Raw genomic sequence first — 21950 nt, 5'->3', positions numbered from 1 at the left:
AGTGACATAAGATAATCCATTTTGCATGTCACTCTTATGTAATACACGCAGTAGATGCTGTTGTGTTTATATATTATGTGTATAAATTAGATCTTCGTGCATTCGAGTTGACGTAGAATGCGCACCTAAGTCCATTGTGTTTTCGATGCTCCACAATTATTGTGAAGTGGAGCATTTTTGCTCTACCCTTGGATGCTGTATGCTCGAACTGCGGAGAATGTATCGTTGCTGAACCTGTCTTTGTTGGGGTGAGCTGCGTGTGGAATAACTGAAACAAACTCAAGAACAGTTAACTTGATATTTATTGCCGGACATAAATGATATTTGGGGTTGGCTATTTACAGTGAACAATGTTAATAATTGCCGAATGGGACAGAGAGAAAAACCGCACAACATCCATAGAAGTTATTTATGAAACATTGTGTGAATATTCGGATTGATAAGTTCCAGAACCACGTATTGTCTGCACAAATGTCCCAAGTTATCTGCATGGCAAAGGGAAAAGGCACGTGAACCAGTCAGCTGTTTCCAGCACTCTGCTATTAGTTAAAGTGCCAAACTATTTTTAGGAGGTTAAATTTTAGAACATTTGAGAAAACCACATCACACCACAGCTTCACGCCAATTGATCAATTTGTAGATCAATCGCATGAAACTGGTTGTTTACTCAGGGTGCCTCACTGAGTATCTAACGGTTGGGTTCACAACCTTATAAGAGAGTTAAATGGGTTAGTGTATTACAATCTGTTTATAAAAAGCTCAACTATACAAATAAGAATGAAGAAGCAAAAAAGGCACTTGTTCCCAACAAAAGAAATATTTTCATCTGATTAATTCATTTGTTATAAGCAAGCATTTAGAATTTTACAATCATGGCATGGAATGTTCTGTAGGAAAATAACCATCAGCAGAACTTGGTTAATATTCTTAGATATTGGTTTCAAATTTTGGCACAAGGCCAGCAATTTCAAGGGAGGGATTAAGTCAATTACATCAACCCTCCAATGCTCAACTGGTACTTATTTAATCGACCCTGAAAGGCAAAGTTGATCTCGGCAGAATTTGAACTCAGAACATAAAGATGGACAAAATGCTTAGTAGCATTTTGTCTTTTGTTGTATTGATTCTGCCTGCTTGCCTCTTTGCTATTCTTAGGTATTACCCACTGCCTCTCCACTGTAAAACCGAGGGTCCTATAAAGAAATTAAGTTAAGGTACAACAGCTGAAAATAAGAAATGTTTTATTTTCAAAAATGTTAACTTTATCATCATCATCATTTAACATCCATTTTCCATGCTGACATGAATCAGACGTTTTGACTGAAGATGGTAAGCTGGAGAGCTGCACCAGGCTCCAGTTTGTTTTGGCTTGGTTTTTACAGCTGGATGCCCTTCTTGATGCCAACCACTCCACAGAATGTACTGGGGGGCCTCTTGGGTGACACAGGCATGGGTGGTGTTTATGTGTGACATTTATGTATCACTGGCATGGGTGCTATTTATGTGTCGCTGGCACAGGTGCCATTTCTGTGTTGTTGGCACGGGTGCCTTCAATGTGTCAGCAGCACAAGTATCTTGCACACATCAGCAACATGGGTGCCTTGTGTGCCACCAGCACAGGTCACTGGTTCAAGGCTGTGACCAAAATGGAATTTTATTTAGCAACATACTTTTACAGGAAGAAAAAAAAGAAAAAATTATAAAAGATTAAATCATCAAGTAAAAAAAAATTACTCCCAGAATTACTTCAACAAGGAAACAATGAAAAAGAAAAAAAGTGGAGCAGCAAAAGATGACAAGAGAGAGTAACAGGTTGTCCACCTCAGTTTGGATGGAGTGTTTAGCCATGTCTTGTGGATCTAATCACAAAGGCATTGCTGCTGAGACTGACCAGTGACACTCACTGCCACAGCCCTTCTCATTTCTCAGAGGGGCCACTTTTATCCCAATTTTGTGGAGGAAATCAGCAGTATAGGGTCCAAGAACACTCGAGGTCTTAATGCTGACTGACAGCAGCTGGTCAGGCTCTTTGTGGTTTAATTTATTTGTAAGACTGCAAAGGAGAGATGAGCTACTAAATAGCCCTTGAGGGTAATTGGAGTGAGTGTAGATTGTGAGTTAATGTTCAGTTTGAATTATTGTGGATTTGTGGGGGGGGGGGACAGGAGAATGTTCCAGTTATGTAGAAAATGGACAACACAAAGTTATTTAGCACATGATTTGGAAGATGAGAGACAGAGGATGTGATGGATGAAAACACGAAGGCTGTGCATTCATAAAAAGTCTGAGGCTTAGTAGCCAAGGACCTAGTAAACCCCTTATAAGAGGCTTCCCATCTATGACCATCTCTTCTTTTTTCAATAGTGTCAAGGATTGTATTATATAAAGCATCATTTCCTTTTTTTTTTTTTAATTGTAGGATATGATTCGAAAACAATTTGCCTACAATTTGAGCAACCATGTAGCATCTCCCAGTGGTGGGTGATAGGTGGATGCTGCACAAAAAGGCTGGAATTTGTAGGGGTTTGCAGTTGTTTACACTCCAAGTCAGTACTGATTTAGCAGGACTATGGTAAAAAGGGGCCCCAGTCATGATCCTCCTGTGTTTCTTAAGCCATAAGCACAGGCATGGCTTGTGGTTAAGAGGTCCACTCCAAAACCTGCTAGAAATAACAGCCAAAACTTTCTCAAATCACACCCCAGTGTCTTAAGAAAGATGCATTGGATAATGTGTTGCCCCACTATTCTTTTACTTGCTACAGTCACTGGACTGCAGCCATGCTGGGGCACTACCTTGATGGGTTTTGTCAAATAAACCAGCCATGGTATGTATTTTAAAGTCTCATGTGTGTTTTATTGGTCTCTTTGATGAACTGCTAAGATATGGGAATGTAATATTTTCCTTTTATGGCAAAATATGCACCTAATTCAATAAAATTATGAAGGTTTCTCTGATTACTATGCATAAAATACAAGATATTTATATTTTTTTGTAGATTAGTTAGGCATAATTTTCCCCTGCCTTTCAATCTCAGTGTTAAAGCCAAACATAGAAATGCCGTAGTGCACAAGCTGAGTACATTCCTACAACAAAGTTTTCTTTATGTGCTATAAAGGCAGAAATAAATCTGCCTACATAAAGGTCACCCACTGCCTACCCTGAGTAATTACTGATGCCACATGCCTGGTATATATGCATGTAATATAAGTATGGAATGTATATCTGTTACATTCCCATATCTTAGCAGTTCATCAAAGAGACCAATAAAACACACATGAGACTTTAAAATACATACCATGGCTGGTTTATTTGACAAAACCCATCAAGGTAGTGCCCCAGCATGGCTGCAGTCCAGTGACTGTAGCAAGTAAAAGAATAGTGGGGCAACACATTATCCAATGCATCTTTCTTAAGACACTGGGGTGTGAGTTGAGAAAGTTTTGGATGTTATTTCTAGCAGGTCAAGTGATAGCATAGTCATATTGGTGATATGATTAAAGACATTCCAGACTTGCTCACCTATCTAGGAGTATGTCTAGGATTACATTATCTCATTTATCCCTTATCTAAGCCAGCAGGATTTGACATGAGGGGATTTGGTTACTAATTCTAGCAGTTCAAGTGGCCATGTCTAGGATATTTTGCTTGACTTATCGATGTTGTTCAATCCCAGTCGACATTGACTGAGTTGAGCAAGGAACAGTGGTATTCCAGCCGTGACCATCCTGTGCTGTTTGCTAGAACTATACTATCTAATGTGCCTTTCCTTTCTTATAACAATAATGCATAATTTGAGGGAGATTTAGCTTCTGTTTCTAGCAGGTTGAGTAACTGCATGTAGTCATCATGATGATGGTAGTGCCTATCTAATTGGCCTTTGTTGAGAAAATAAGATCCCTGGACTCTATTTGATTTCCTGACAACCCATACTTGAGTGGCCTTTTAATCTGTGTATTAGCCACAGTCTGTTGATTAGCTTCAGTGTTCGATAAACTGTACCATATTCACTTCCTTCTTCAACATTTGACGTAAATAAAAATGACAAATATCCTGTTCCTTTTTATCTGACATTTATCAAATTAATTTATTTTGTTATGGTTATTTATCAAGTCACGAGTTTGTAGAATCTGGTTTCTACTGTTTGTAGTGTGTTGCTAGATTAATAACCTTAAGTCAACATAGCTATGGAGTTAATGAGTTTGTTATACAATTGAGTGGGTTTTTTTTTTCCTAGGTCGATGAAATACTTAGTAGCTGGGATTGATATAATCTGCCCCAAATTGTTCCCTTGTACCAATGTTCAGAACCATTATTTTACTTATGGAACTAAGTCTGAATATTACATAATGTTGAGGCAGCCACTGCTATATACTTGCATTGTTTTATGAGAATTAATAACCGTTTTGAAAAATAAAATTGTGTTCAGTATCGTTTTAATGTCCACTTTTCAATGCTTGCATGGGTCAGATAAATTTTGTTGAAGCAGATTTTCTACAGCTGGATGCCTTTCCTACCACCAACCTTCACCTCTTTCCAGATAACGTATTTCCTCATGGCCAACACTCATTTACAATTAATGCATGATGTTCACACTGACACACATACACATTCACACATACACACATCCATGTACACACACCCATGTGTACATACTCACACACACCCATGCACACAAACATGCAAACATGTATATATAATAAAATAAGGATTTCAGATAGAATCAGGAACTTGAAAAGATATGCACCAGGTAGGGTTGGATAAACCTGTCAAGCATAGGAGTGGCTGTGTGGATAGGCGTAGAAGTGGCTGTATGGTAAGTAGCTTGCTCACCAACCACATGGTTCCAGGTTCAGTCCCACTGCACGGCACCTTGGGTAAGTGTCTTCTACTATAACCTCAGGCCAACCAAAGCCTTGTGAATGCTACAGATTCTGCAATAAGAGCAAGATCAGCAGCATATACTAGTTCCCAGGGGCATCCAGTTATGAATTCTGTTATGACCTGGAGGATTATGGTGAATAAGAGTGGGCTGAGAACTGAACCCTGTTGAAACCCTACTTGTACACTAAATTCATCACAGTATTCATGACCGACTCTCACCTTACTGACAACACCACTATTCGTAGCTTGTACGGCTCTAAGAAACCACTCTTCTACTCTCTAACTTCCTTAGAGACCACCAGATAACAGAGCGGGGAGATTCTGTCGAAAGCTTTCTCCAGTTTGATCAAAGCTAAATACAGTGGCTTGCTTTTGGCCAAATACTTTTCCTGCAGCTGTCTCACTAGGAAGATGGCATCTGTGGTACTCTTCCCTGATACAAAACCAAACTGCATCTCATCTAGCTTAATTTTATTCCTAATCAGTTGAGCTATAACTCTCTCTGTAATTGTCATGATCTGGTCCAGCTGTGCAAATGTGTGTGCGTGTGTGAATGTGTGTGTGCAGATGTGTGTGTGTGTGTGTGTAAACTGTATCTACTTAAGAACAATGGAGTCTCAAATATAATGCAACTCCTAGTTTTTATATCTGGAGTCAGTAATATAATATTTTACCCTTTTATCTTTTTGAAGATCTGTATTTAATTCATCAGATGACCTGTTAATTTTTGTGAAATAAACTGGGATTCGATTCAAACTGTTATTTCATTTGATTAGCTCCTCTGTTAGGACTAAACATTAGCAAAAAAAAAAAAAGAAATTTCCAAACCACTGACATTTCTGGAGGCCCAGAGAAATGAATGAATTAGTCTACAACTTGAATGGACGTCTTTTTATCTTTTAGAAATTCCGAGAGAAATTCCACATTTCCAACAAGGTTGCATTCAGCTCCCCCACCCCCGCTTTTGTTTTTGCTTTCCTCCTACAAAATAAACAAATATCAGAACATTTTGTATTTTCTATTCCTAGATATGGATAACATTTTCTCCAGTTGCTGATGTGACAACGAGATACTTTAACATCACCATAACACAAGTCAACTGGTTGTCGTTGGTCTATCTTATTGCCACTGTGCCTTTTGGAATTGCAGCAATATGGCTTATGGACTCGGTCGGTCTCAGATCTAGTGTGAGTATCCACTGCAATTATATTTCTATTTCTATTTTTCAAGATGAATGGGATGCCCTTTTCTATTTGTCTGTGTATTGAACCCGGAACCATGTGGTTGGTAAACAAGCTACTTACCACACAGCCACTCCTGCGCCTATGTGTGTGTATATATATATATATATATACATACATACACACATATATACATACACACTATACCATTTTAATTCCAAGCAACAGCGGGTATCTCTGCTAGTAATTAATATAATATTTAAGTTTTAATTACCTAACTCTTGTATATGTTTCCATAATGGATATTTATAAAATAAATTCATATTGCTTCATCAGAAATTGAAATCTAAATAAATGCTTACACACACACACACAACAGGTTTCTTTCAGTTTCTGTCTATCAAATCCACTGACAAGGCTTTGGTTGGCCTGAGATTATAGCCTGTGCCATGCAGTGGGACTGAACCTGGAACCATGGTTCCACGCCTGTGCCTATGTTTTTGTATAGTTATTTAAAATGTTGTTTTGTGTTTTTTTCTCATCCAGATTATTCTTTCAGCATTGCTGAACTGCCTTGGCTCCATTCTCCGAGTGGTCAGTTGCTACATCCCACCAGGGTCCTGTTTCCCAGTGTTAATAACTGGTCAGACCCTGGCAGCCTGTGCTCAGCCATTCATTCTCATCTCTCCTACAAAGATGGCAGCACTGTGGTTCAAAGATAATCAAAGAGCAACTGCTAACATGTTGGCTTCAATGGGTAAGTTTTGTTTGTTTGTTTATTTGTTGGATTTTTTTCTAACATCCATTTTCCTGTTGTTGTTGTTGACTCTAAATGACCCCTGGTCCTACAGGCCTATGTTCAAACGTATTCCAGCCAGAGACATCACTTGCTTGGTTTTTTTTTGTTTTTGTGGCTGGGAGGTAAATCGTAATGGGTCGCAGAGTTACCCACTGCATTATCCAATGTGGTCTTTTTAAAGGATTCTTAACCCTTTCGTTACTAAATTTATTTTGAGACACTCTTCTGTGTTTCTCTCAATTACTTTAGATATAACAAAGAATTTAGTAAAATAACTTAGTTATCATTCAGCTAGTGTTAGGAACATTAAATGTGATTAAGGTTTGACTGGCTTCTTGCCTTGACTGGCTTCTGTGCCGGTGGCACGTAAAAAGCACCCACTACACTCATGGAGTGGTTGGTGTTAGGAAGGGCATCCAGCTGTAGAAACACTGCTAGATCAGACTGGAGCCTGGTCGAACTGTCCAACCCGTGCTAGCACGGAAACGGACATTAAACGATGATGATGTTTGGTGGAAGATTTTAATTCAAAACTTAATGAAAACGAGACATTTGTACTCAGAGCCAGAGCTGGTTTCAGTCAAGTTGGTAACAAAAGGGTTAACATAGTTAAGGCCACATACTTAGCTACTGGAATGAATATTCAATGAATAGGTGGCTCAGTTGGCCAAACCTCGTCTTTTAACATCTGATTTTCATGATAGCATGCGACAGACATTTTGACAGGATCTGCTAAATTAGGGCAGTGGTTTTTAACCATTTTTTGCCTATGGACCCCATTGATTCCTATTTGGCTCTATTGGTCCCCCATGTTTTAAAAAATCCTGTTATATTTTTATAATTAAATATTATTAGGAATTGTATATATAAAAAAAATGTTAAAATACTTTTTGTATTTTGGAAGATTAACCAATTTATTTCACATAAATTTTAACATCAAAATCTTACATGACCCCCCCCCCGCCGCCCCAAGGGCCGTACGGACCCCAGTTGATAACCACTGGATTACAGGACTGCATCATGTTCCAATGTCTGCTTTGGCATGGTTTCTCTGTCTCAATGCCCTTCTTAATGCCAACCAGTTTACCAAGTGCTCTGGGTGCTTTGGTCATGGAACCAGCACTAATGTGGCCCCTGAGTAACTCACAAGACTAAGATTGCTTTTGATCAAGTGGGGCTACAGTTGAGGAGGAGGGCAGCTTTATGATAGGGGTCAAAAAGTTAGTGTTGTGAAAGAGGCCAGGACTGGTTTCTTACTGTAGAGAAGATGACTGCTTGCCTTATAGAAAAGTGGGTGGGAGTAACTGGGACGAAGCTGGAAAGGGAGATGAATTAGTAGTGAAGAAGGATCAAGGGAGATCCTGGGGGTGGGGGGAATGAACAGCAAATCTCCTTTAAATAAAAATTGCCTTACAATGTTTATTTACAGTGTTGTATAAGGGAGATTTGACTGCTATCTTTAGCTGGTTGAATAACTGTGTTGAAGATACCTTGTTGGTTCACTTACTGTTGGAAGACTTTACATGGTCAGTTCTCTTGCTAAAAATAGTAACCAACCACCCTTCTTCACCCTCCAGCTTCACCCTACCTTATATAGGTCCTGGGTATGATGAGGTGAAAGAAGACAACATGTACTCTTTTGATACCAGCCTACCTGAGAACTCCGTTGGTTTTATGATACAACTTCCAGTTTTATAGTGATCTAAATACCAATGTTTCATATCCATCAGTGTCTTATGTTAGTTTCCAATTTTGTTACAAGGTCAGCAGTTATGGGGGTTGATTACAGTAACCCCAGTGCTTAACTGGTATTTATTCTCTGGATCTCAAAAGGATGGAAGGCAAAGTTGGTGTGAGTGGAATTTGAACTCAGATCATGTGTCTAACATACGTGGACATGCCTACAAAGTCAGAAAACAACACAGCTCCCATGACTTTCGGAAACATTTCTTCACGCTCAGAGTTGCTGAAGCATGGAATAAACTGCCTGCGTCAGTTGTTGACTGCCATGACACTGAATCCTTTAAGGCCCTCATGCTTTCCGAAATCCGTCGAAACTACACCTGATTATATATGCACTTTAGATGAGTTGTAGTGCACCTGAGCACTGTACACAATGTTTATTATTACTATTATTAAGATGAATGAAATGCTGATAAGCATTTTCCCCAGCATGACAATTGGTTTTTTAGCCATTTTGTTGCTAATATATATATATATATATATATATATCTGTTGATTTACATCTTTTGTATTTCAATCCATTTAAAAAATAATTAAGATAAAGTAAAATAACTGTCATTATGATAATGGCAACAGGCAGAATCCTTAGCACGCAGAACAAAATGCACAGCGACATTTCATGTCTCTACATTCTGAGTTCAAATTTCATTGAGGTCGACTTTGCCTTTCATCTTTTCGGGGTCGATGAAATAAGTACCAGTCACTCACTGGGATTAATATAATCGACTTTCCCCCTCCCCTCAAATTTCTGGCTTTGTGTCTGTAGTAGAAAGAATATTGAACTAGTATTTCGAACCTAAATTTACACAAAATTTTAATTTAGATGCCTTTAAAGCAGAAAGTTTGTACCAAGGCGGCAAGTTGGCGAAATGCTTTGTGGTATTTCGTCCGCCGCTGCGTTCTGAGTTCAAATTCCGCCGAGGTCAACTTCGCCTTTCATCCTTTCAGGGTCGATAAATTAAGTACCAGTTACACACTGGGGTCGATGTAATCGACTTAATCCCTTTGTCTGTCCTTGTTTGTCCCCTCTATGTTTAGCCCCTTGTGGGCAATAAAGAAATAAGAAAGTTTGTACCATAGAACCAAGGCCAGTTTAATGTTGGTTGGAATCAAAAGGATTAATATATTACCATTCTTATTGGAACCAAGCTGTCTTGTTAGTCTTAACAAGAACAACAACAATTCACTGTACTCTTAAAATCCCTGCACTTTACCAACATTTTTGCAATTTGTGAATTTAAAATTAAAACTAAGCATTTTCTACTTTCAGCAAATCCACTTGGAATCCTGGTGGCAAATTTGGTTTCTCCAGCAATTGTTACCAACAAAGACCGAATGCCACTTTTGGTAATAAACATTAACTTGAACTTCATTCATGCATCTACAATTTACGAGGGATCACCATATATGCATATATGTATTTATTTATTTATATATATATATGCACACACACACGTATATGTAAAAACATTTTTTTCAGAATGAGATAAAAAAAAACAAAGGCTGTGAAGATTTTAGAACATTTATAAGTAGGTGTTACAGCTGTTTCTTGGATATTTATTCTATCCCTTCATCGGAAACGGTGAGAGAAAATGGTTAAGCAATAGTTAATTTAGATAAGATACGAAATAGAGAGTGAAGTGGAGGAATGAAAATATTTCCTATCTTATCTAAATTAACTATTGCTTAACCGTTTTCTCACACTGCCTCCGATGAAGGGATAGAATAAATATCCTGGAAACAGCTTCTATTTATAAATGTTCTAAAATCTTCACAGCCTTGGTTTTTTTTTTTTTATCTCATTCTGAAAAAAAAAATGTTCATATATACACATGCTGATATGTGACCTACGTTGGACTCCTCATTCGCATAATCACCAAACCTGGAGCTTAACTATGGTCTATTCATAGAACTTACTCAGCATTTGGGTCTTACTGACACCATTACCTTTCATCTCATGTCTACAGCAAATGCTAAAAACCAGATTATTTTGATTGACAGAATTTCGTCAGCTCTGCCCTAATCTCTCTCTCTCTCTCTTTCCTCTCTCTCTCTCTCTCTCTCTCTTTCTCTCTCCCTCTCTCTTTCTCTCTCATTATAATTTTTCTTTTTTCTCTCTTTACAAGTAATTTTCTTTTTCCTTTTTTTTTCTTAAGCTTGAAATCTACACAATCCCTGCTGTATTGGGAGCAGTAATGGCAACTTTAGGGGTCTGTCGATCTGTACCTGCAACACCCCCTACAGCAAGTGCAGAAAAACCATCGGAGCCCTTTCTAGTTGGTCTGAAACAGGTTTGGCAATATTTCCTCCTCCTCCTCCCTCTTACTATCACCCTCTGCATCGTTTCAGTTTTCTCTGTCACTTCTTTATTTCTTCCTGGTTTTTGCTCCTCTTCCTCCCCTTCTTTCTCTTCCTGCTTCTCTTCTTCCTTTCCTTCCTCCTCCACTTTATTTCCACCTCTTCTTCCTTTTCCTCCCCCTCCTCCTCTTCCTCTCCTTCTTCTTCCTCATCTTTTACAGCCACTTTCTTATGCTGTCATGGGTCAGATGAGTTGTCATGATCTGAAACAGTTCCTTTTCAGAGATCCTGCTGGAAATTTTGTATTCATTCTTGCTAAGAGTTTTGTCTTTGTCAGACTTACAGTGAAACCTGTGACTCCAGAGTGATTCCCTTCTGAGAATTAGATTGTTGGTGTAAGAGAGCTCCCAAGAACTCCCCTGGACAATCAGTCTTGAATTTGCCTGGAGATGCAGTCTGAATTTCTACCATGACAGGAAGCTTCTAATATCCTCTTGTTAAGGTAACAGCAAGGAAAATTCTAAGCCAACGGCTTGCACCTGTTGTCTTGGAGAGGCTTTCAACTTGGTTCCACATTCTGTGATTGCTTAGGAAACTCGGTTTAAATGAACGTGAGAGTTGTGTTAGCCATACGCAGTGACATCTGTTGTTTCTAGTCTCTTGAGTCCGAGAAAGATGATTTTCCAATTTCTCGCTGTACATCAGATCACTCTCTCCATCAAATTGACTTTGCCTGCACTGAGTGCCACATGTGAAGTGCAGAATTGGTCACAGTGCTATTAACAAAGTGGTAGTTTGCAATTAGTTAAAGGTGGTGAGCTAGCAGAATCATTAGCATGCCAGGCAAAATGCTTGGCAGCATCTGTCTTTATGTTCTGAGTTCAAATTCCACCAAAGTCGACTTTACTTTCCATCCTTTCATGGGGTCGATAAAATAAGTACCAGTCAATCACTGGGGTTGATTTAACCAACTAACCCCTTCCCTCGAAATTGCTGGCCTTGTGCCAAAATTTGAAATCAATAATTAGCAATTAGTTTAATTGAGGAAATTAGCATAAAAGTATCATATGTGTCCACCAGGACTTGGTTCTCACCACCCTTCTATTGTTTGTGCAATAAAATCTAAATTTCATTTTTTCTTTTTTGCTTATGTTTCAGTTAATAAGAAATAAGTCGTATGTGACATTGTGCCTGAACTTTGGAGCAGGATTAGGTCTTTTCACTGCATTATCAACATTATTCCAGCAAATTCTATGTCCACGAGGTTATGATAATGTAAGTAGGGAGTTTAATTTTTTTCTTTTATATTTCATTAGTCACTCGTTGACTTATTATTATTGATTGGTCCTAGTTGGAGTTTCTTGGTTCTTCTGGCAGCCAGAGGACTGCATCATGTCATTACATACTTTGTATCCTTTGTATATTTTTATCACGTTTCACCATTTTTTCCATTTCTTTCTCCTCGTCTTTTATGTACCTAATACCCCCACCACCACCACTACCACCAAACTGTAGACTGTCTTTGTGATGTTCCCCCCTCACCTGTGCCATTGTGGATAATGAAATATTGTTATTATTATTATTATTATTAGAAGCATTAGCATGCCAGGTAAAACGTTTAGCAGCATTTGATGTTTTTACATTCTGGGTTCAAATTCCATGAACGTCAACTTTGCCCTTTGTTCTTTCAGGGCCAATGAAATAAGTACCAGTTGAGTACTGGGGGTCAATGTGATCGGGTATCCTCCTCCCTCCAAATTGCAGGCCTTGTGCCTATAGTAGAAAGGATTATTATTGTTATTGAGGTGGCAAGCTGGCAGAATTGTTAGCACACCTGGCAGCATCGTTAGCACACCTGGCAAAATGCTTAGCAGCATTTCATCCATCTTTACGTTCTGAGTTCAAATTCCAGCAAGGTTGACTTTGCCTTTCATTCTTTTGGGGGTTGATCAAATAAGTACCAGTTGAGCACTGGGGTTGATGTAATTGACTTATCCCTAAAATTGCTGGCCTTGTGCCAAAATTTAAAACCACGATTATTATTATTGTTATTTCACATACACACAAAAGATTAAACTATTGAAAAAGTGTTATATCGCACGTTCGGATGGCATGCCTTCGCCAATAACGTACCTCTACTCAACTACCGAACTCTCACATCTGACAACTCGACTCAACAGAACTCAACATCTAGTCTACTGACAGCTCCGGCTCACTCTACGCGACGCTTCCCATCTAGCTATCACGTCCACTATTTATATGTATTGGACTAGCCTACTTATCGTCTGGGGGGTGTCCACACAACAAAAAGAAAAATTCTTAACATTGTGCTACAAAAACTAACTTTAGATGCCAAGAAACTTCTTAATTATCCTAATAACACCGTTTTCTGAAGTTGTACTAAATTAAGTTTTATACCTATTTCCTCTATCCACCTGTTCAAATCATTAGGGATAGTTCCTAATGCACCTATAACTGCTGGGATACATTTTACCCGCACTTTCCATAGTCTCTGAAATTCAATGGCTAGGTCCTGGTACTTTGCTGTTTCCTCTATTATACCCCTTATATTGATTTTTTTTGATCATTTGGGACTGTAAAGTCAATTACTTGGCACTTTCTGTTCTCTTTGTCAAACACTGCTAAATCAGGCCCAGATTCTATTGCTCTGTCAGTCTGAATGTTAAAATCCCACAACGTCCTATATTTCTTACTTTCTAACTCTTCACTAGGTTCATCTTCCTACCATCTATCACTATGGTCAAATCCTACATAACTCCCACTGGATTACCCTTCCTAAGTTGTCATCTCTTTTCTTGTATTCTTTCTCTACCAACATACTACATTCACTTACTATATTAGTAAAAACATTTCTCTTTTGATTTACATAATCTACATTGGGAATCTACTTGGTTTTTGTCTATCTTGGATGATTATTATTATTATTATTATTATTATTATTATTATTTATTTTCTTTTTAATTATTAGCGTTTCTCTGGCCTTTGTGGTGCTTTGTTCATTGGAGCTGGTCTTGTTGGTGCTGCCGTCGCTGGTCCCCTGATAGATTACACAAAGCGTTTTGAAGACATTATCAAGGTTACTTCTTGTATCACAACTTTGTGTAGTATATTGTTTTCAGTGGTAAGGCCCAATGTACTTTTTACCCTTTGATCTTATTGTTCACTCAATATTGTTGGTTTTTTTTTGTTTTTTTTTTACTTTTTTCATACCCTCATTCTCTGTTTTAAAATGACCTAAATTAAAACTTTCCACCAAACTTTCATGTTAATTTATGTTCCAAATCCCAGTTTAATAATGACAAAAGTTATTTTACTAAATTCTCCATTATATTCTCTATTGCATGGTATTTAAGATCAAAAGACACCCAGTACACTCTGTGGAGTGTTTGGCAATAGAAAGGGCATTCAGCTGTAGAAACCAAATGAAAATAGACTGGAACCTGGTGCAGCTCTCCGGTTCATCACCTTCAGCCAAACTGTCTAACCCATGCCAGCATGGAAAAAGGATGTTGAATGATGATGATGATGATGAAGATGTCATGTGAAAACAATAGAACTGACTGCTGTAAACAACAGCTGATATTGTTACCTCCCCAGACTTCAACCTAACAAACTTTGTTATTTTGAAAGGATATTATTTTTATTTGAAAACAAATTACAACCAGATTATAACAACAAAATTATCATAAAAACAAAAAAAAACAATGTTAAATTTTCATGTAACATTTTGCCTTGAAAATGAACATTGGCACAGGAGTGGCTGTGTGGTAAGTAGCTTGCTTACGAACAGGTTATAGGAACATAATATTTCTTCCACGAAAAGATAGCTTAACCCTTTCGTTACCAAACCACCTGAAACTGCCCGAAAAAAATTTTGGTTAATGTGACCAAACCGCCCAAAGCCGCCCAAATTTACCTATTCATATTTAAATGAGAATATCAGAGCAAATCTCTTTAGTACATTCGTGAAAATACGTATTATACTTCGTAAAGAGTTCAACTACAGTTTTGTACAAAAATCGAAGTGTAATTTTAATTCCATGAATTTTGGGAGATTTTTTTCCGAAATTTGTTCCTATTGTGTTTTCAAAATTTATAATTCTGACAAAAAATGGATACAAATTTCATTATATCAAGCAGCGAGTCAGAATTCGAAGGATTTTCTACTGAAGACCTTCATAAATCTAACTCTATGACTGAAAAAAAAAAGCACGTGGTATTTGATAATGAATCTGATGTTTCATTTTCCGAAAGTGAAAACAGTGAATCCGAGAGCTCCGACAGCGATAAAGAAAATGAATTGGCACCTGAATGGAGTGAAAATTTAAAAACTGTTTCTTTCGGTGATTTTTCTGAAGAAACTGGACCAAGCCACAGACTTTCCCAGGAGAATAAAGCCTTAGACTATTTCTTTTTACTTTTTCGAATGAGCCTATTTGAAATCATTACGGCGGAAACGAACCGTTACGCTAAATGTAAACAAAACGAAAGAAAGGATAGTTAGTGGTTTCCCATAACCTTAAATGAAATTAAGACTATTTTGCCATAAATATTATTATGGGTATCAGAAAGTTACCCAGAATAACAAATTCTATCGTAAAATTTTGTTGTATACCCAACTGAATATTAGCTAATAAGCCATCTTCTATAGCGATGTTTGAACAAAATTTTAATAATTTTATATTTTGTTGAATTTACCTGTATCTACCTGCAATTAGAGTCACTTTGTGACAAAAATTATAGTTTAGAATTGGTTGAGAATATTTCATTAAATTATCTTCCAAAAATCAGATTAATAGATTGATAAATAAAAAAGTTATAGTTGTTTAATGAAACCAGACTAAATTTATGATTACGTTAGAAATTAATTGAAACACATAAGGGGTGTATTTTGGTCAGAAATATAGTAACGAAAGGGTTAAACTGTGCTCTTAAATGGAGGTGTAGTCAAATCCTATTTTATGGACTCAACCATGTTCTAAAATAAGTCAAAAGGTAAGCTACTATAAATTGGCACGAACTTTCTGGACAACCCAATATTTCACTACATCTGATCATGTCAGTGACCAGGTCACAGATTCTATGGTGAAAGTTTTGACTCCAAATAATAAATGTTTAAGTGCAGTTAACAGTTTTGTGTGGGTTTCTGCTCAGAATACTTTTATTGCATTTTATACTTTTATTTATGTGTTTCTTTATTTTTTTAAATTCAGGTTTCAGGTTTTGAAAACAAGGAAATTTTGATAGCAACAAGTATTTCTTTGTTGGGCATGTTTGGATTTTCTTTATATCCGTCATGTATGGAAGCATCTGTAGAATGTACTTTTCCTGTTGCCGAAGCAACTAGTTCTGGTCTCTTGGTGATAGCAGGGTAAGTTGATGACCTTACCTTTTTTTTTTCTTTTTCTTTTGCTTTCTCTTGTTATTGCTACTCTATTGAAAAGTGGGATATCATTTCTAAACATAGATATCTCTTTAACCCTTCTGATATCAGCCTTTCTTCGATTAGCTCTTGTTTTTTTGATACAAAACTAATTTAGAGTATTTAGATGTAAATTTAAACCTTTCATTACAAGTGTCATCTTAATAATTGTTCTGGGCACAAGGTCTGAAATTTGAGGAAAATATGGGCAGCTCTGCAGCTTCCCAGTTTCAGTCGAACTGTGGAACCCATGGAAAGCAGACGCTAAGTGATGAAGATGAAGATGTAAGGGATGAAAGGCAAAGCCAGCTGCATCAGAATTTGACCTCAGAATCTGAAGCCAGAAGAAACGCCATTAAGCATTTTGTCCGGCAGAGCAACAATTCTGTCAGCTCAATGCCTTTATCATCTTAATCATCATTATTTAACATTCGTTTTCTCTGCTGGCATGGGTTGGATGGTTTGACAGGAACTGGTCAGCCAGAGAGTTGTCCAAGCGTTTTTACATGACACCAGCATCTGCAAGACAAAACCAATAGTTTACTCAACTCTTTCTAATTCTTGACTATTTTTGGAAGTAACTGAAATACACAGGTGGTGTTTTCCATTAGAAATATAACAATGGAAGGGCTATAATGTGTGTTACAGACCATTCCTACTTGATGGTCATTGTTGGTTCCAAAAATTTTAATTATTCATTGTTAGAAAATATGCAACTGTGTTGCCATCATTTTGTTTTCAGCATCCTTTTGTTGTGGACTTCAGCTCCTTTCCATTAATCCAGCATTATCCAGCCTGGATATTCAACAGGTTCTATGTTCAAACCAGCCAGATTCAGCCTTTCACACCTACCCTTCAATGTCTTTCTGAAATTGAACAATTATATCATCAAAATTTCAAGGCCGCAACATAATGTATGATGAATTCAAAACAATGTGAATAAACAAGAATTACATTTTAAAGAATAATAAATCTCTGAACGAGGTATAAACAGTAACTGCACGACAATGTGAAGTATATTTGCCACTTAAATGTGACTAACCACTAAGGGTGGATGCTACTGTAGCTTGTAGCCCCAGGAGAACATCTTCTGATAGGGCACAGAATACTGGTAGTGCACAGAAAGTGTGTCAATAGCCAGCTGGAGATGTTCTCCTGGGGCTACAAGCTACAGTAGCATCCACCCTTAGTGGTCAGCCACATTTAAGTGGCAAATATACTTCACATGTTAAAGAGTTATCCAAAAAATTAATTTTGCATTACATGTAAATAAAGTTATGTGTAACGTTCTTGTATTTCTTTCTTAGACAAATTTTGGGTGTGATATTCATTGTGGTGATGCAGGTTCTTGCCCGACCGATGTCTGTCAGTGAAAGAAGTCAAAGCAAGTGCAAAACCAACTTATCAAGTGAAACATTAGATTTTACAAGTGAGTAACCCGACCATTTTTATGTTGTTGCAGTTTAGCCTCAGTTGACCCCCGCCCCCTCCTGCCTCTCTAACTGAGAACACCCATCATCAATGACATTCCATCCTATTTTTTTACATACATAAAGTTGCCTAAAGATGTGTGTGTATATATATATATGTATATATATATGATTGTACTTTATTACTACCTCTCCTCTTTTTATTTTACTTAATTCCCCAGGAAGAAATTGGAATATTTTTTCGTTTTGGCTCTACTTGCAAAAGTTCTGTTTGTTTTCTTTTCCTAATTGATGTACTCATTGGTTCAACTATTTTTTGAGGTACTGGGACATCAAAAATGTCATAAAGAAATTCTATTGGTTCTTCATGTCTTATTCTTTCTTCCATAAACTGTTTTTTCAGTTGATTTAAATATCTTTTGTGTTCTCACATATAACCTTTATCATGTACGTTATTTTTCCTAAATATTTACTTGTACCTTCTTCCCAACTTACCTTTGCATCTCTGTATATTTAAAAAAAAACACCTTGAAGTATTTTATCTTATTTTCGGTGTTTCTCTCAATTTTTTCGTGTCTTCCCAGCAATAACTTATCAAACACTGACCTGACTTTCCTGGCAAACATTAGTTCAGCCAGCGACGCACATGAAGTGGTGTTGGGGTTAGGTGTTATTCAGCAGACACTTAAGAATTGCATTAATGCAGTATCAGCTGGTAGTTCATTCCTAGATTTCTTTCAGTGCCTTCTTAAACGTGTCTACAAAGCATTCTGCTAGTCCATTCAATCTCGGATGGTATGGCAGAGTAACAATATACTCCATTGCATGCATTTTGCAGAAGTTTTTAAATTCCTACAACATGAACTATGTTCCGTTATCAGACACTATAGTATCTGGAATGTCATATCATGCTAAAAGTTTGTCCAGAAATTCCATTGTTACTTTGGAGGTTGGCTTCCTACATTTACATATTTCCAGCCATTTCGGGTAACTATCCACAACTATTAGATAATGCCCTCCATTTAACAGTCCCGTGAAGTCTATGTGTAATCTGGACCAAGGTATGTCAGTCTTGGGCCAAGGTTGAATTCTTGTAGCTGGTGCTTTTGCTGCCAGGGTACAACCCCTGCAGGCTTTCACCAATTTTTCAATATCCTGATCCATATTCAATCAGTGGACGTAACTCATCACCGGTACTTTCATTCTTGCAATTCCTCGATGTCCCTTGTGGAATTCTTTTAGCATACAATTTTGCAAAGACACGGGTATTACAACCCTCTCAGCATACATAAGTACCCCATCACATATCGAATGCCATTTCGAAACTGTCTTATGCTTGGCTACATGAGTTTTTGTATTTGTTTCTGACTTCATTATTTTTTCGTTTTTATTATGAAAATATCCTTCTCTGCTTTAATTTTTAATTCCTCCAAAGTGACAGGTTGTTTGTGTACTATTTTGCAGAGTATATTTTTTATTTCAATTTCAGCTTTTAATGCCGCTATTACTGTGTCTTCTAGCAGTTCATTGTATTATATATATAAATTCTCATATCTTCCATCTCTCATTAACCAAACATGTATGTATCATCATCATTTAACGTCCGCTTTCCATGCTGGCATGGGTTGGACGACTTGACTGAGGACTAGCGAACCAGATGGCTGCACCAGGCTCCAATCTTGATCTGGCAGAGTTTCTACAGCTGAATGCCCTTCCTAATGCCAACCACTCCGAGAGTGTAGTGGGTGCTTTTACGTGCCACCGGCACGAGGGCCAGTCAGACGGTACTGGCAACGGCCACACCCAAATGGTGTTTTTTTTTTTACGTGTCACCTGCACACCGGCACAAGTGCCAGTAAGGCAACAGTGGTAATGATCACGCTCGAATGGTGCTTTTCATGTGCCACCAGCACAAACGCCAGTGAGCCGCTCTGGCAACGATCACGCTCAGATGGTGCTCTTAGCAATCCACTAGCACAGATGCCAGTCATCGACTTTGATTTCAATTTCACTTGCCTCAACAGGTCTTTGCAAGCAGACTTTAGTGTCCAACAAAGGAAAGGTATGCACAAGTGGGCTGGTTACACCCCTGGCCTAGGCCACAAGGTTACGGTCTCATTTGGCTTGCCGGGTCTTCTCAAGCATATGTATGTATGATTGTATGTATGTATGTATGCATGCATATATATATATTAGTATATAAGCTGATTTCTTTACCTACAAATTCCTCTATCTTTCTTGCAGTCTCCAATTTCTTTGGAAGTGGTGTATTGGTCCTGCTTTGTGTTTTGTCCCTCGTCTTCCTCTTCCACCCAGAACTGAAACGACTAACTGCTGAGAAGAAAGCTGCTGCCCAGGACATCATTTCAGCCATAAGAAATGCAGAAAACGACACATCACAAATCCTCCAGAATGAAGTAACGGAATAAACAAGCAATAGTACATTTTGTTTTACCTATTAATATGTGTGTGTGTGTGTGTGTGTTTGTGTATGTCTATATATATATATAGACACACACACACACACATATTAATGTACCCATCCATCCATCCTTCTATATCTCACTTTATTTATCTATCTTACTTCTCTGTCAACTCTATTGCTAAATGTTCTGATAAATCAGTCATTCCCTATATTTATAGGAACATTCAAAAAATAGGGCAGAGAAGGGGACTTTTAACTGGACCTCGAAAATGTCTTCTTTACCATGTTTTTTTAAATGTTGTTGATATGGTTTTTCTTTTTCATTTTACATCTTCAGAAAGCAACTTGATATTATTTAAAGAGACAAAAAAAAAAAAGAAAAAATATATATCAATATTCTTATATAAATGAAAATATTTTTATTTTCTAATTATTTTTTTAAAATTTGGAACACCCTTTTCTATAAAAAGTTCCAAAATTATGAATTTATATTGTACCATGGACAAATTTTAAAACCATTTTGCAAATTTTGTATCATGACTGTGGAATCCTAACTGTTTTTATTTATTTTTGTTTTAAAAATAAACATTGCATCAATTCCAAAGAATTGTGCAATACGTTGCCTGAGTAACGGACCTTTTTCTGTGTACATGTGAAAACCAGTGGGGTGAAGAGAGAACATTCTAGAATAAGTGTCTTTCTTAATGAGGGAAGGTCATATATGGAGTTATTATACTCCACTGGGATGAGTTTGATTGCGATTCAGTGTGGTTTAGACTCTGGCATGTTAAACGAAGACAGAAACCTGTACCAAGGAATAATCTATATACACATGCATGTGTGTGTGTGTGTGTGTGTGTGTGTGTGTGTGTGTGTGTGTGTGTAGTTGTGTGTGTGTATACATATCATCATTTAACATCCATCTTCCATGCATGCATGGGTAGGACAGTTGAAGGAAAATCTACCCAAGGCTACCCAAGTCTATTTTGGTAGGGAGTTTACAGCTGGATGCCCTTCCTAACACCAACCACTCTGCAGAGTAGAATCAGTGCTTTTTACGTGGCACTAGCAGAGGTGAAGTTAGTTTTGGCAAGATTTTTACAACTGGATTTCTTTCCAAATGCCAACCACCCCACAGAGTGGATTGGACGCTTTTAATGTGGCACCAGCACTGGCAGAATAACCAAGTAACTCACAAGACAAGGAATTGTGAGAGGGGTGGGGCATTTGTGTCAGAGGGTGAAAGACAGTGTGTGACAAGAGACAGAGAGACAAAAGCAGGGGTCTTGCCACAACAGAGGGGGCATTAGAGGAGGTGATCCCAGTATCAAATGATGAAAGGTTAGAGTGTAGCAGAGAAATAGGGAGGCAGAAATAGAGGGGATACATGGCTACCCAGTGTGAGAGAGAGAGGTACAGAAAGGGGCCAGAAACAAGTGTGCTGATGAGAAGCTGATACTTGGTTACCTGGTCAGAGAGAGTGACCAAAGGGAAAGAGAGAGAGATTAGGGTCAAGCAAAATAGGGGCAGTGTAGTGCTAGGGCATACTCCCAAGTAACAAGAACATGAGCGTAGAACCTGGTTAGAAAAATAGGGAGTGGGTGTGGGGGAAACTGATACAGTGGGGACAAAGAAAGGGGATTGTTAAACAATCATAATGTATTAGAAGGAAATGTGAGGAAGAGAAAGATGCAATTAGAAGAGGAGTTTGATTTCTTAGGGTAGATTGGGTGAAAAGTGTGGGTGGGC

The 21950-nt window shown here is 37.8% G+C and overlaps 1 protein-coding gene across 2 annotated transcripts in view; it reads left to right on the top strand.

Annotated features, from left to right (window-relative positions):
- The window catches only part of LOC115223258 (solute carrier family 49 member A3), a 22717-nt gene extending 1885 nt beyond the window's left edge, over positions 1-20832 (top strand). The window contains exons 2-10 of one of the 2 annotated variants that reach the window (XM_036512299.1): positions 5911-6069; positions 6610-6820; positions 9876-9945; positions 10749-10896; positions 12062-12178; positions 13893-14045; positions 16138-16295; positions 17654-17775; positions 20021-20832. In XM_036512299.1, coding sequence (XP_036368192.1) covers positions 5911-6069; positions 6610-6820; positions 9876-9945; positions 10749-10896; positions 12062-12178; positions 13893-14045; positions 16138-16295; positions 17654-17775; positions 20021-20205 — 1323 coding nt within the window. In that variant the 3' untranslated portion in view covers positions 20206-20832. Of the gene's footprint in view, positions 1-5910; positions 6070-6609; positions 6821-9875; positions 9953-10748; positions 10897-12061; positions 12179-13892; positions 14046-16137; positions 16296-17653; positions 17776-20020 lie in introns of both variants that reach the window. The other variant, XM_029793760.2, reaches the window with a different exon arrangement.
- Positions 20833-21950: the final 1118 nt, after the last annotated feature.

This window comes from Octopus sinensis, linkage group LG22 (genome assembly GCF_006345805.1).
Source record: "Octopus sinensis linkage group LG22, ASM634580v1, whole genome shotgun sequence".
Classification (NCBI taxonomy): domain Eukaryota; kingdom Metazoa; phylum Mollusca; class Cephalopoda; order Octopoda; family Octopodidae; genus Octopus; species Octopus sinensis.
This window is presented reverse-complemented; position numbering and strand designations above follow the sequence as displayed.